This window comes from Chenopodium album, chromosome 23 (assembly GCF_948465745.1).
Source record: "Chenopodium album chromosome 23, dcCheAlbu1.1, whole genome shotgun sequence".
Classification (NCBI taxonomy): domain Eukaryota; kingdom Viridiplantae; phylum Streptophyta; class Magnoliopsida; order Caryophyllales; family Amaranthaceae; genus Chenopodium; species Chenopodium album.
In genome coordinates, this window is record NC_137856.1 from 35,846,246 (window position 1) to 35,859,859 (window position 13,614).

The 13,614-nt window shown below is 33.8% G+C and overlaps 1 protein-coding gene across 1 annotated transcript; it reads right to left on the reverse strand.

Moving 5' to 3' along the window:
• Window positions 1-5,532: 5,532 nt before the first annotated feature.
• LOC145608230 (dihydrofolate synthetase-like) lies at window positions 5,533-12,430 on the reverse strand. The gene is made up of 11 exons (XM_081663842.1): window positions 12,189-12,430; window positions 10,851-11,321; window positions 10,351-10,448; window positions 9,950-10,100; window positions 9,005-9,067; window positions 8,743-8,904; window positions 8,086-8,277; window positions 7,833-7,932; window positions 7,208-7,339; window positions 6,514-6,645; window positions 5,533-6,193 (listed from the first exon to the last, which is right to left on the reverse strand). Exons 2-11 carry the CDS (start codon window positions 11,133-11,135, stop codon window positions 5,853-5,855), a joined length of 1,656 nt encoding a protein of 551 aa, XP_081519968.1. The 5' UTR covers window positions 11,136-11,321; window positions 12,189-12,430; the 3' UTR covers window positions 5,533-5,852.
• Window positions 12,431-13,614: the final 1,184 nt, after the last annotated feature.

The window sequence follows — 13,614 nt, forward strand, 5'->3', positions numbered from 1 at the left end:
AATTGAACTGGTTGAAGCTGAATTGATAGGAGTTGAACTGAAATTAAGCTGAAGAGAACAGACCGTAAGTCAAGTGTTCCACTAATCCTATTATCAATTAGCCAATCTTAATTTATAACCTCACTCTTAGTGGAACTTTCTCTCCTTTATGCCTAAAAGAAAACCTATATACATACTTTAAGCCAGATACATCATACTTAAATTGGTATCAATTTTGAAATCAAACAATTATCTCTTAAGAAAGTTTAATATATATAGTCTTAAGGTTCGTTTTTGTACAGTATAATTAAGCTTTCCGACAAAATATTTCAAATTAGATTTAGATAAGATAAAATAAGAATAAGAATAAATAAGCCATGCTAAAGTCACATAATGTTTAGACATGCTCTCAAATTAATTTTTCTACAGTTCATGTTAAAACAATTCAAACGAAACAAATTGAATAAAAACAAACCCTTAATAAACATGTTAAAATTTGAAAATGTTAAGTTAGAACAAACTCCAACTAGCTCATCAATCAACGAGGACAAAGGTGAAGGTCAACCACTTGTTAGTTGTTACTGCAACTAGCTAGATTTTCAGGCGTGGACTTAGATTGTACTAGCTGCTGTGAAATTTAATTATGTGGTATCTATATGATCAGTGATCGTATTTTTGTTTTAATTTGTGGACCTAGCTAGCTGAAATTTATACTTGTATTTGTATAATTTATTTACTTGTGTTTATTTACTATCTCCGGTCCAAATTACTTGCAACTTTGGAATATTTTATATCTCACAAATAATACCCCAAAGTTGCGAGTAATTTGGACCAGAGGTAATATAACTTTCCTTTCCTACCTTAAACAATACAGTTAAAAATGATTAAGTGGAGGTTTTTTTTTTTTTTTTTTTTTGGGTAATCTTGTAATAGTCATTACAATATCTATTTTAAGAATGTCAAATACTTACCTCCGGCTTTTTTATTTTTATTTTTATTTTTATAAATTTTTTTTTAATTTTTTAAATTGACACATAATCCTTTTTAAGAAGTTTATTTTAGTTGACACGTTTTTTTTTGATAAGTTTTATACCTTGTTTTTTTAGTGTACTCCACTTGCTTTATCATTCTCTCTTCTCTCCTTAATATGTGTGCTTAAAATAAAAATGGGAAACTACCCTTTGAATTGAACCCTAATTAAAATTATCATAAGATTAATTTTTTCAAAATGAAGTACTCTACACAAATTTGTGACGGTAATTATTTGGGGATGGCAAAAGTCCAAAAATTCCCGGGTTTGGCTGAATCTGGAAATGGGGCCCATGAACGGAAGTGGGGCCCACAAATTTGATTGCAAAATATTCAGATATAGAAAGGGAGGCCCACATGAAAATGTATAGTCCTTATCTATGTTTAAGCGTTAACCTCGGGGAGTTGAGCTGATTGCTGCTCTTCACTTGAAAGCCCACTAGGCCCATTTTCATGGATTTCTATTTCATTCATTATTTTTTCTTCATTAAAATTAGATGAACAAAATCTACTTCAAATCTTATTGAATTTAATGAAATAAACATTGTACCATCACACCGTATCATAAGGCCACTATCAAGATCTTGACAACATCGACAACGATTAATCCCCTTATTTTTATTTATAGGAGACAAACAGATAGTATAATACATAAACTTAATTGATTTAGAAAATGACTTAAGAGTAGATGCCAATTAGCTTAGCTGGTTAAAAGTTTCAAATACTAAATTGGCACAAACTCTTATATGTGGCTGGGGGTTACTTCGTTAGTGTTTAGGTGTTACTTGATCAGTCTTACAGGGGTTTCTTCGTCAGTGTTAGAGGGGTTACTCAATCAATATTGAAGGGATACTCGGTCAGTGTTATAAGGGTTACGTTGTTTTTTTACAAGCGGCCACAAATATGGCCAGCCGTACACAAGACGGGCTATCATATACATAAGTTTCAATCAATAAACATTAGCTTTATTCCGCAAAGGTTATTTCAGCTAATTAATAAATTCAGTTTAATTTCTAAATTATTACGTCTGGAAAATATTTCAAAATATCACAATCAAAATCAAGATTTAAATTTTTAAAGAGGGGAGCTATGAACCTTAGCTTCCTGGCATGAGACCAGGCAGGAGTGCAGGACCAGAAAGAAATCATCAACATTAAATATGAGAAAAAGCGTTGTTGATTTTCTCAACCAACATTATATAAATATAATGATAAAAAATGGAGTATTACGAGGATCTTACATTGGGAGACAAGAACACACACCATCATCTGAACTACAGTATTTTTGCATGCATGAATAAATCTAAACCACTGTATTCTTCCTTCTAGCCTAAGACACCACACCACTGAATTCTATGAATTTGTCTTCTTAAACGATGATAATATATGGAAAAGAAAAGTACCTGTACAAGATCTACAACGGAGTAAATCATTGCTCAACTATTGGAAATAACAAAATAATTGTTATATTGATAGTGTAATTTATACCGTTAAAAAAAAATAAAGGTTGGTATAGTTTAATTTTAGCTAATCAATTAGATTCAACTAGGCTTTTCCCATTCAATACATATGGGCTTAAATGTGAGAGGAAGTTCGTATATTCTATTTATACGAACTTCCTTTCTACGAAGTACTCGTACATTTGATTAAATTACAGCATGCAGAGAACCAAACTCAGAACATTACAAAAATCCTTAATAAGATTCACTACAATGAGCAAAAAAAAATGATCTTAATTAATGTATTGAAGAACTTTTGCTAACTGAGTAACTGATCAAGTGATCAACAATGTATTGATGTGACTATTGTAACCACGGTTTCTGTTTGGTACAAAACTATGCAAACATAGTTAATTTTTAAATACTCCTAATTAATTAATTATGTAGGAGTACCTTTTTTCACAGTAGTAGTACTACTGTTTGGTCCACTGGTTTAAAAATTAATAGCTCCCAAAGAATGTTTTATAACTGAACTACTATAGTACTGTACCTACAGAGCTACAGGTTTAATAATTTAAGGAGTACTGTATTTTTTTTCCCCTTGGTAACAATATAATTTCGCAGACCAAATTGGTTGACAAACATTCATCTCTTGATTGCTAAGATAAAGAGTACCACTAACTTTACTACGCCAATAATGGGAAGATTCATATGCAACGAGTGTATTGTATTACGTTTAGGCATTTTATAAGTCCGAATCACAAAATAAAAAGTCCCACCATTTGCAGCGTTGAGTTTACGTTTATGCAGATAACACAATACGCTACTTATTGTGTACGAGTTTTGACTTTTTTTTTTAGTATGGTAAAAATCTCATGCTTTATCGGAAATGACAAAAAATTAGCAGAGCACCCCCAAAATCTCTCATGTATTATTGTGTTTATATACTAAAAAGGGTTTTGAACTTAACCATTATAGAGACCGAAAATTAAATTTCTCAACCCGAAGACTGGACTAATTTAAACTTTGGCCCAAACCGGTTTTCAAACACCCCTAGTATAGTCCAATATGCTCTATTGTCAGCTGACAATGCAATATGCAATGCATAGGGCTGCTATATTACATGATTGTTCTCTGAGAAAAAGCTGTTTCAAATCTGGCAATTCTCATTCACATTCACAACCGTTAATAACACAGAGAGAGATTATAGTAACGGTAGACATTGAGTAATAATAGCAGCATGCAAAAAAGAAGTGCATATAAAAGGAAATAATGTGGTGTAGATTAAAGCAATGATAATACATCATTTAAAAGGGTTACTATCATATAAAAAGGCCACCTTCTCTAATATAATCAAAGTGGTAGACCGCAAACTTCGCCGGTAGATTAAAGTGGGCGTAACCATCATGAATGAATACATAGATCGATCATATTATTAGCATCGCTCAATATGTTGTCCAACAACCATTTACTACCCTTTTACACTTTAATGTGTGCAGACAAGTGAGACAACCATATACAAACAAATTTTGCTAAAATAAGGTACTGCTATGAGTCTATGACTATCCGGCCTACCACTTGCTAACTTCGGACTTTTACCAAGTCACCGCGTTTTTTTACATAAACTGTACTCCGTACTTCCTCTATTTTTTAGTTGCACCATAACAAAATAACAGAGTAAGATCAAGGGCTTTACGCCTCTACCACATCTTGCATTCCCCCAAACTCCCTCAAAACAGAGTTTTTCCTAAATGTTCAAGGTTAACTTATAAGTCAATCTAAAGGTTTTGTATTAGGACTTGACTCGTGTACGTCTTATAATTTTGGGAGAAAAATTTCCCAAATGAGTAATGGGTTTCCCTCTCAGAAGTTAATCCCCCTCTCCACTCTTACATATTGTCACATTGTTTAAACCTGTAATTGATAACTCTAGTTTAAAAGGTGGCCTAATGCTAGTAAAGAGAAGGTGCATTAATACAATCTGAAACATACATTTCAAAAACGATTTGCAAAAATTAATAGCAATATCAATGCCAGATTTTGTAACATGAATACAAAGCCTCATTCAACTGGATAGTGACACCTGCTGGCTGCTGCTGATTCGAATTTCGGCAAAATAAATAAATACGTAGTATTTTTTTAAAGAATAAAAAAAAAAAAAAAAAAAAAAAAAAAAAAACACTAAGTTGTGAAAACTGTGACTGCAATAAGTAAGCACCAAATGCAAGAGAACAATTTGGTTTTAAATGAAATTCAATACAAGGCACAAGAAACAAAACCCAAATCCTTTTGCTCCTACTCTTTTATTTCTTCAACTGGGTATTTAGTAATTGAATGAGTATAAATTACCAAAGCCAGGGGGACCAGGTACCGTACCAGTATGGATATGATCATATGAAGGTTCAATGTAGCTAGTTAAGGCCTGATTTGAAATTTCCAAGTCCACGCCATAGAATGCCGATAAGCAACAGAGTTAATCAAGTAGCCAATAAGTTACGCTTAGAATGCCTGCCAGTAAAAGCAAAAACCAAGGAGTGGAAATATGCAGTACATTACTCATTATGCAATAAACCAGGAAAAAAAAAAAAAAAAACCTAAGTGCACCAGTAGTAAAATTTTACTGACAAGGTTAATGGAGAACACAGGAACCATAACAGTAAAAAAATGTAAGACAGACATACTCTGAAAACCATTCTTAGGTACGAAAAGATTTCAAAGATTGAAATTGAATGTTGTTGGGACAGTCATACCAAATTTACTTTACTCAGCCCACTTAAAAGATAAAAGGATACTAGTGAGGATTGAAAATACTGCAACTATTGTCTACGACTCTACTGATACTAAAACTGTAATAATTGAGACCTGTAATATTTTTAACAGCAGTAAGTTGCTAAACACACAGCAGTAGATAGTTAGATACAATAAATGTAGATAAACAAATTGAAGGTATGCCACGTGTAATAAAAACTCATCCTTACACAAAAAAACTTCGGAATTACCCGGGAGTCAAAACCTAGTTTAATTGTTCAGTGAGAGGTATAGTAGATTAGTAGCAATCTATAATTTAATGCAATATATCACAGCAATTCTGTAGTCACAAACTGGCTAACATTCGCCAAGTATATATAAAAATAAAATTTCCAGCTACAAATTCGTAATAATCACACTCGACATATGGAGCTCCGATAAGCCTATGAATACATTACTTTTATTCTTACTATTGACTTAGTAAGACAACATGCTCAAAAAATTACAAATCATAAAAGACTTCGGGTCCCCAAATGGTGAATAATGATGAAATAACAAATAATCATTATAATCTGGCTCTGGTGTAGTAAACTACTTTTGAATATCAGACAAAAAAAGTACTACATAGTAAAGAAGATACCTTGTTCCTAACTGCAGCTTAACCATGGATAGAAGCTAATACAGATGAAACTATATGTAGGGATCCGGTAACTACAATTACACCTGATTGGTCCCCTGTTCTTGCTTTGAGAATCCTATTACTAGCCTTCAAGCAATTTGGTAAAGAACTTTCAGCAGCCAATATCATTTTGTTTGAATTTCCAACATTATGAACTGATGCATCCAATTTCAGATTTTTTAAATCTTCACAAATAAATTCTATACCAAGTTCTCTGCACATTTTAATCCAGACATCTGTCAAAAACGATGCTGAAGTGCTTCGAGACTTGTCTCCTGCAATATCTACTTCTGTCAGGAAAACAGCTTCAAAATGTAGACCTGCAATTAAAAAACACAGTAAAACTATAGCTCTCTTTAAACCCAGTACTTCCTTCAGTAAGCTATTGATAGCTGAACAGAAACAGAAAACCAAAATCACATTTTGCTAACCTTTTACAGCATAATAATACAAAAACAAAAAGGTGATATCCTTAAGAAACAATTAGTAGTCATCCCAGATAATGAACCAGAAACGTCAATAGAATTAACAATACTTTACGTAACAATTATGCAGCAAAATATAAGTGCCCACTTATGATTTATAAGTCCATAATCTTGGTCTTAGTGAAAATCTATCCATCAGTAGGGATATAACTAACCCATAAGGAGTTCCTTTGCAAATCCACTGTGATCTTTGTCGCTTGCCATCGCTACCACAAGGACGACCCTAGAGTTTTGGCATATGGTAGAAATCGTATTTGCCAATGCTTTAGCAGATTCCTGAGTGTGAGCTGAAATCAGAAAAAAAGGTACAGGATTAAACACTTTTATTTTATTTATTTATTATTTTTTTTTTTTTTTTTGAAACAGGATTAAACACAAATTAAACTGTTAGTAAGATCATATTATAATCAGAATACCCAGGCTTCAACAAAATAATGGCTTCAAAATTTAATTGAAAAAAAGGACCCCAAAAATCAAGCTAATGTATCATAATAAACCAACCACGTATGAGTACTGCCCAGTTCCTTGTGGTGGTATTAATAGACTTCAAGAGAAGTTATTTTCTATTCTGGAGGGCTGCAGGCTGAGAAGCCTGAAGATCCACTCTTTTTCAAGAGAAGTTATTCTTTTCCATTTATGTACAAGCCTGAAGAGATTACCAGCCCACACTTGGGGTGATTTGAGTACTACCCACCACCACTACTACATAGACTTGAAAAGTATGTCAAAAGAGTAAAATTAACAAACTCACACTGATAGAGCATTTTAAATCCCATGATTCCCATCCACTACCATTAGTCCATTATTATAGACTTATACATATAATGGAAAAGAATAAAACTAACAAACCTCCATCAAGCAATGCCATTGATCCAGAAAGTCCAAGGGCATCAATTTCTTCTTTCTTCAGAAATTGGCTTCTCCCAAGCATCTGCGTGCTCTCCAACCCACAACGAATGGATCTTTCAGCAATCCTCCAACCTGAAACAACAACAGAGCAGACAATGATAAGAAAGTGATAGCAAGGAGGCAAAATTCAAGTGGAAGAATAGTATCACTCCCACCAGTCTATTAGATCATCTGTATGAAGTATGATACAGGGATTCAAAATGGATTGACAGAATATCGACATCCTCTCTCCCCCCACCCCTCCCCAATCCATGTGGCCTATGCGGCTGTGCGTTACTTACCTTGAAACGAAGCAAGGAGGATAATCAAGCAAGGTTTAAATTAATAATTTAACAAGGGAAAAAAACATAGAGTGCTAGAGTTCAGGTATTTGGGATGATGATATGTTTAACCATCAAGGCATAACGACACACCTCACATCTTGAAAAATCTTTGAGACTAATTTTATGAAATATCAAACACGATGGATCTCACACACACACTTGTACAGTTGTAATAGAACTGTTGGCTACATGATCCATGTATTGAGCAGCTAAAATATCAAAATACAATAAAAAATTCTAACCTTGACCATGGAGGCATAATGCAGCACAAGTTGCAGTCACAGCATTCTGAAGTTGATGTTGCCCAAGCAATGATAGATTCACACCACATAACTCAATACACTACGTGACAAGAAATATTTAGTTTAGCTAATAACAGAGTTGTATGATAAATATCAATGTTCTACAGCAAGGCTTAAATTTTTTTTTCTGGGGAAGTCCAACATCACTAACTAAAAATATAATCAATTAGAAAGTGGTTAATGAAGTGCTTACTAATGGTATGTCCTTCTGAATATGAAGCAGTATATCACAAGACTGGCGTGGTTCACCATTGATGATGCCAAAACCATTAATGACACTTCTGTTTCCAGAATCACAAGCAGATACAACTGGTGAGAACATTGATAGAGCTTTATCACGTATAATTTGTTCAATGTGAGGAAGAAATGGTCCACCAAGAATCACCTAAAAAGTTGAACAAAGTACTAAGTCAAGAATATAACATAGACATAAGCAATTAAGAAGATACTGTGACTAAAAAAAATATTTGGATCATATGCAGAATAATTTTTGTTTCTCAAAATTTGAAGTCTTGTAAGCATCGAACATTGCAGTTCAACTTTTTAGTTTAATGCAGAATAATTTTTGTTTCTCAAAATTTGAAATCTTGTAAGCTTTTTGTTTCTCAAAATAATATAGAACGTTATTACTAATAATATGTTACAAAACTCCCAAGGTCTGTCACAAACATCTCAAACCCAGATCAAAGGTAACTCAGCCCTGCAGTCCAGCCTGCATTAGGCAACTTGCAGATTGCAAGTATTTCAGATCTTAGATTAACATTTGCATAAGATATCACATGTAGCATGTCATATGATTATATTCAATCATCTCATATAGATAATTACAAAGAAAGAAAAGGCACCAAACTGGGCGACCCTGTTTGATAATCCCTGACTTTGCCAATGCTATGCTTTCCAAGGAACCCCCAAGAGCAGCCAAATGTTCTTTTCCTATAGTTGTTATAATTGCAGCAGCAAGCTCAGAACTTGTGATTATGTTTGTAGCATCACGTGCTCCTCCTAACCCAGCCTAACATAAGCACACATAAACAACAAGAACATAATTGCACAAGTCGACATTTCAAATTAAGTAGTAATTACATATAAAGACTGCAGAGCCAAACAGTTACCTCAACAACTGCAATATCAACATTCTGATCAGCAAACAGAGCAAATGCAATAGCTGTAAGGACCTAAAAGATTTCCATTCATCAGTTGAAAAGAAAAATTATAACAATAATTATAGGAGTGCAGACGAAGAAAAAACTTCCAAATGTTGAATGAAACTAAGAGCTTTGTTACTCTATTCCGGTTTTCCTTTTTGCACTATGTAGGACAACAAGACATGTATTCAAAATCTTTTAACAGATACAAGTACAAACGTATTATTTATCATAAACTATAAACATGAGACAAATCTAACCAGGACAGAAGCACAGAACCTAGGAAGAGGCCTAGCAACATAGGGGGAGAATATTCTATAGCATGAGAAACATAAATGCAGAAGGAACAAGACAATCTATTTTCTTAACCACAAAATAAGTCATCAAGAGAGTATGTCTTAAGGCGATCAATCCCCTCAATGGTCAACTTGTACTAGATTCAACCTCCATACCACAACAACAAAAATATTTTAAAGAGTCACGGGACAAACAGCGGTAAGTTAGGTAACAAAGATCCCAACCCAGTCCATTAGACAAAAGCAAGAAGCGGATTCCAAGGTGGAGGGAAGGGGGGAGTTGGAAAACCTTACAGAGAAAACCAACACTTACAACCCAAACTAACAAGCACATTATATTTGAAACCCCTACCTCAAGATCGAAGGTGTGGAGCCCTGAAGCCCAGTTGTTCAATTGATAAGCTAGAATCTTACACATTACATGCGGATGCATTTCTAATAATAACACAATGTAGGATGTGGGAAACCAGCTCATATTAAAAACAATTATCATAAGTCTCACTAAGTACGCTATAATTTATCAATCTTTCAATCCATATCTGAAAATAAATAATTTCCCTCTCCATAAAACATATCTTTTCTAGCAACTCATACCTTGTAGTACACAAGTAAATACCTCAAAATGACTCAGGCATCCAGACTCATGTGCCACTGCCTGATCAAGAGACTTCCTGATCCTAAGAAATAGAGAATACAACAAATCTGCTGCAACTGGCTCATTTTGTGTTCCAACCGACATACGCTCCCTAATAGTCTGTATATGAGGGCTGTGCAAATAGAGAGATACATGGTGAGTTAAGTAAATAAGCAAAGCTTTTGAACATTAAGCTAATCTTGATAAACTTAAAAAATAAAATTCACGCCAAATAATACTTTATAAGGCTTTTTTTTTATGAAGTCTTGTGCAAAACTTTAAGATAAAATTAAGGCGCAACAAATAGTTTCTGGACCAAATCAGACCAAAGCTCTAACTAAAACTTTTTTTTAAGAAAATGCAAAAGAAAAGATATTTCATGCCTTGTATAGCAACCCACACGATACCCCTCTGCCCTCAAAATATTAGACAAGAATGCAGCTGTTGAACCCTTGCCTTTGGTCCCAGCAACATGAATTGTCTGCACCAATTGATAGGCAGGCAAACCACATTTGTAAATTAATGACAAAACAAGATTCATGAGCACTTGGGCAAATCATAAAGATAACAAATGGCAGATAGTTGGAAAGGGAGCTTTAGTCGTCCTATAAATGATGACAAAGTAACCATTTTATAGGACTATTCAATGAAATAAAAACTTGTCGTCAATTTTATTTCCAAATTCCTATGTCAAGGTATTCAACAGCATGATTACAATATTAAGGAACAAGTTTATTAAATCAATATAGTAATGGTTGGGATTACAAAATTATAACATCAAATAGCCAACAAGAACTCTTCTTCCAAAAAGACTAAATGACTAAAATCTAGATTAAGATTCATAATCAATTAAAGCTAAAGAGATAAGAAAAGGAAAAGTGACCTTGAACTTAGATTGTGGATTTCCAAGATGGTCCATCAAGCGCATCATACGACCCAAATCAAATCCATCATCAGTTTCAGTGCCAGCATTATCTGGTACTCCTGCTTTCTCGAAATTTTTTAGTCTATCCAAGTACTCTTCCACCTCTCGTGTCTCTGAGGATGTAGAGGCTAGACTCAAAGTTCTAATACAACCTAGTTTAACACTTGGGATCATAGAACTACTATCCAAGTTTGAGTGCTTAGACAGTTTGGCACATCTGTAGATAGACGTAAATACTTTCATTCTGCTAACACAAAAGGGGAATCCAAAGACAGATTTAAGTTGCCTATGTAGCACTTATGTTGCCCATGACCGTCATGGCTTACAAAGAAAAATTTCTGCTGGTGGGTAATTATGCTATTTGTAACCCACAAGTCCAATTCTCCTCATCTAATCTAATGAAGATTCATAGCCAAGTGTATTCACAACCTGCCAAGTAAAATTCAATTTTCAAGGGGTGAATAGGAGTTCTAATTGTGCAATATTTTAATTTCCGTTATCTATTTATACAGAGTAATAATTTCACACTCCATGGTATTCTACATTCACAAGCAAGTCCGATATTTGCATAAAATGCTTAAAAAGAAGAAGCTCCAATGCTCCATATGAAAACAACAGTACAAGCTAGTCCCGTGAACAGGTAATCGATGATTCTGCAGCCCGGGATGATAACATGAACTAGTATCCAAATTTCAGCACTCAGTTATTCAATTACAAGACACATTAATCATATAAGGTTCGGTTGCTTTGCCATCGACTTTAACTTCTTACTCTGTAACTTACAAGCATCATACATTTGGCCCTAACTACGTTACCGCCATTAAACCACAATTCCATCAATCCTAACTCCAATAAAACAATTCCACACTTGCAAATAACAAATCGAAAACAACTTCCATAATAATCAACCAACATTAACATGGTTACCAACTAACAAAATCAATAATTAGTTCCTTAACATAATTAATCCAACAAATGAATCATCCTATTACCAATTAAATCAACAAGTTGTTCAAATTCATTCTCAAGACCAATACAAAAATTATCATTCACAGTATGACATAAGTTTCAATTTTATCAAACCTATATTGAATTTCAATTCCAATCACATCAATTTCAATTTCACATTTAGCATACCTATCTACAATTATACAAAAAATAAACCAAAGATGAAAAATCAGAAAATAAAAATCTAATGAGAGGAAATGGAAGACGATTGTGATTACTAGAATCTTAAAAATCAGAATTAAAAATGGGAAATGCTGAAAAATAGAGATTGAAATCAGATAATTAAACCTGGTGGCCAAAAATCCGTTCTCCGGCGCCGCCTTAGTGGTGTTGGTGGGCAGTGAAAGTTTGTGTTTTGGGGAGATAGATAGACTACCAGTACCACGGCACGAGTTTAAGACTCAAGTCAACAAGAGAAGTATACGTCCTGCTGGCCACGACACGAGTACTAAACAAGTAGGGCCACACGCCGGAGTTTGTTGCCGTCGAAATGAGTAGTGCTAGTACAAGTTTTAAAATTTAGAGGTAGTTTTTTTATAAACTTTTTTAGCGATTAGTTGTTCACAAAACCCTATTAAGCGTGTAGTTACTAAAAAAATTTCCATTTTTTGTTTTTTGTTTTGGTGTTCCACTCGGTTTACTCTTTGGGCTGATTCGAATTCGGGATCAATTCTGAATGATTAGGGTCCATTCTCCTTCCAATTGTTGTTCCGTCTTATTTACAAAGTTTAAAGCTTTAGTTGCTTTGAACTTGGAAATTAGGTATATAGGTTCATGTCATATTTTTTCTGAACCTTTATTTTGTAAATGGCAATAAATATTTTCATTAACGCGTTGAAAATGTGTCAATCAAAATGGGCTACTGGTGGTCTAAATTTTGACCTTGTCCAATTTTATATTCACCTCTATCTTTTGATGGTAAACATTTACCAGCATATTGAATGTGAATGGTGAATGTATATTTTTTTTGACGCAAATTGGTGAATGTATATAAGGATGATTGAAGTTGGATTAAATTTAAGCAAAGCCTCAACGACATGAACTATCATTTAGGTTCATATAGTACTCAAATAGTCACAACAGTGCATGGCTTTATACAAATGTCTCTTTCTCCGAGATTCTAATGGACAATTTTTAAGGTAGATAATGTGATCAACTATTCCGTTTAGATTGACACTAGCAAGTGTGACTACGGACCTGTTCTCATTGATTAAACTCAGCTGAATTGAACTGAACTGAATATTTTATAAGAGAAGGAAATTAGGAGCTGAACTGAACTGAATTTCAACATATGAGAACAGGCCCTACGTGTGGTTGTCTTTTGAGATCATACAATGGATTTATGGATGTGAATAGTATAATAACACAATGTAGCTAAGAGTCGTCACAACTTTTCTCCTTGTCATTGTTGTCGTTTTATAGGTTGTTTTCATCGTCTTTGCTTTGTTGTCAGCACAATTCCATTGATTCCTTGACGTTTTGGTGGTTTCATCATCTTTTTCGTTAGAGGTGTTTCCTTTGCCACTTCTTCCAATTTTAAAACCTTCTTAAAAAGCTTGCTTTGCTTCTTATGACTTCCTCAAAAAATCTTGTCTTACTATTGTGTTTTTATTATTATTACTTCTTATGGCTTCTTCGAAAACTCTTGTCTTACCATTGTATTTTTTTTAACAGTATTTAATTTTCTTTCTTTTTTCTTGTATTTTTAGTTCTT

What these genes read in the sequence shown, in the direction of transcription:
- LOC145608230 (XM_081663842.1), bottom strand. Translation starts at nt 11,135, where the DNA reads ATGAAAGTATTTACGTCTATCTACAGATGTGCCAAACTGTCTAAGCAC. An exon ending in TTGATATTGCAGTTGTTGAG is followed by an intron (nt 8,905 to 9,004) that starts GTAACTGTTTGG and finishes TGCTTATGTTAG; the next exon opens with GCTGGGTTAGGAGGAGCACG. An exon ending in TTCAGAAGGACATACCATTA is followed by an intron (nt 7,933 to 8,085) that starts GTAAGCACTTCA and finishes CTTGTCACGTAG; the next exon opens with TGTATTGAGTTATGTGGTGT.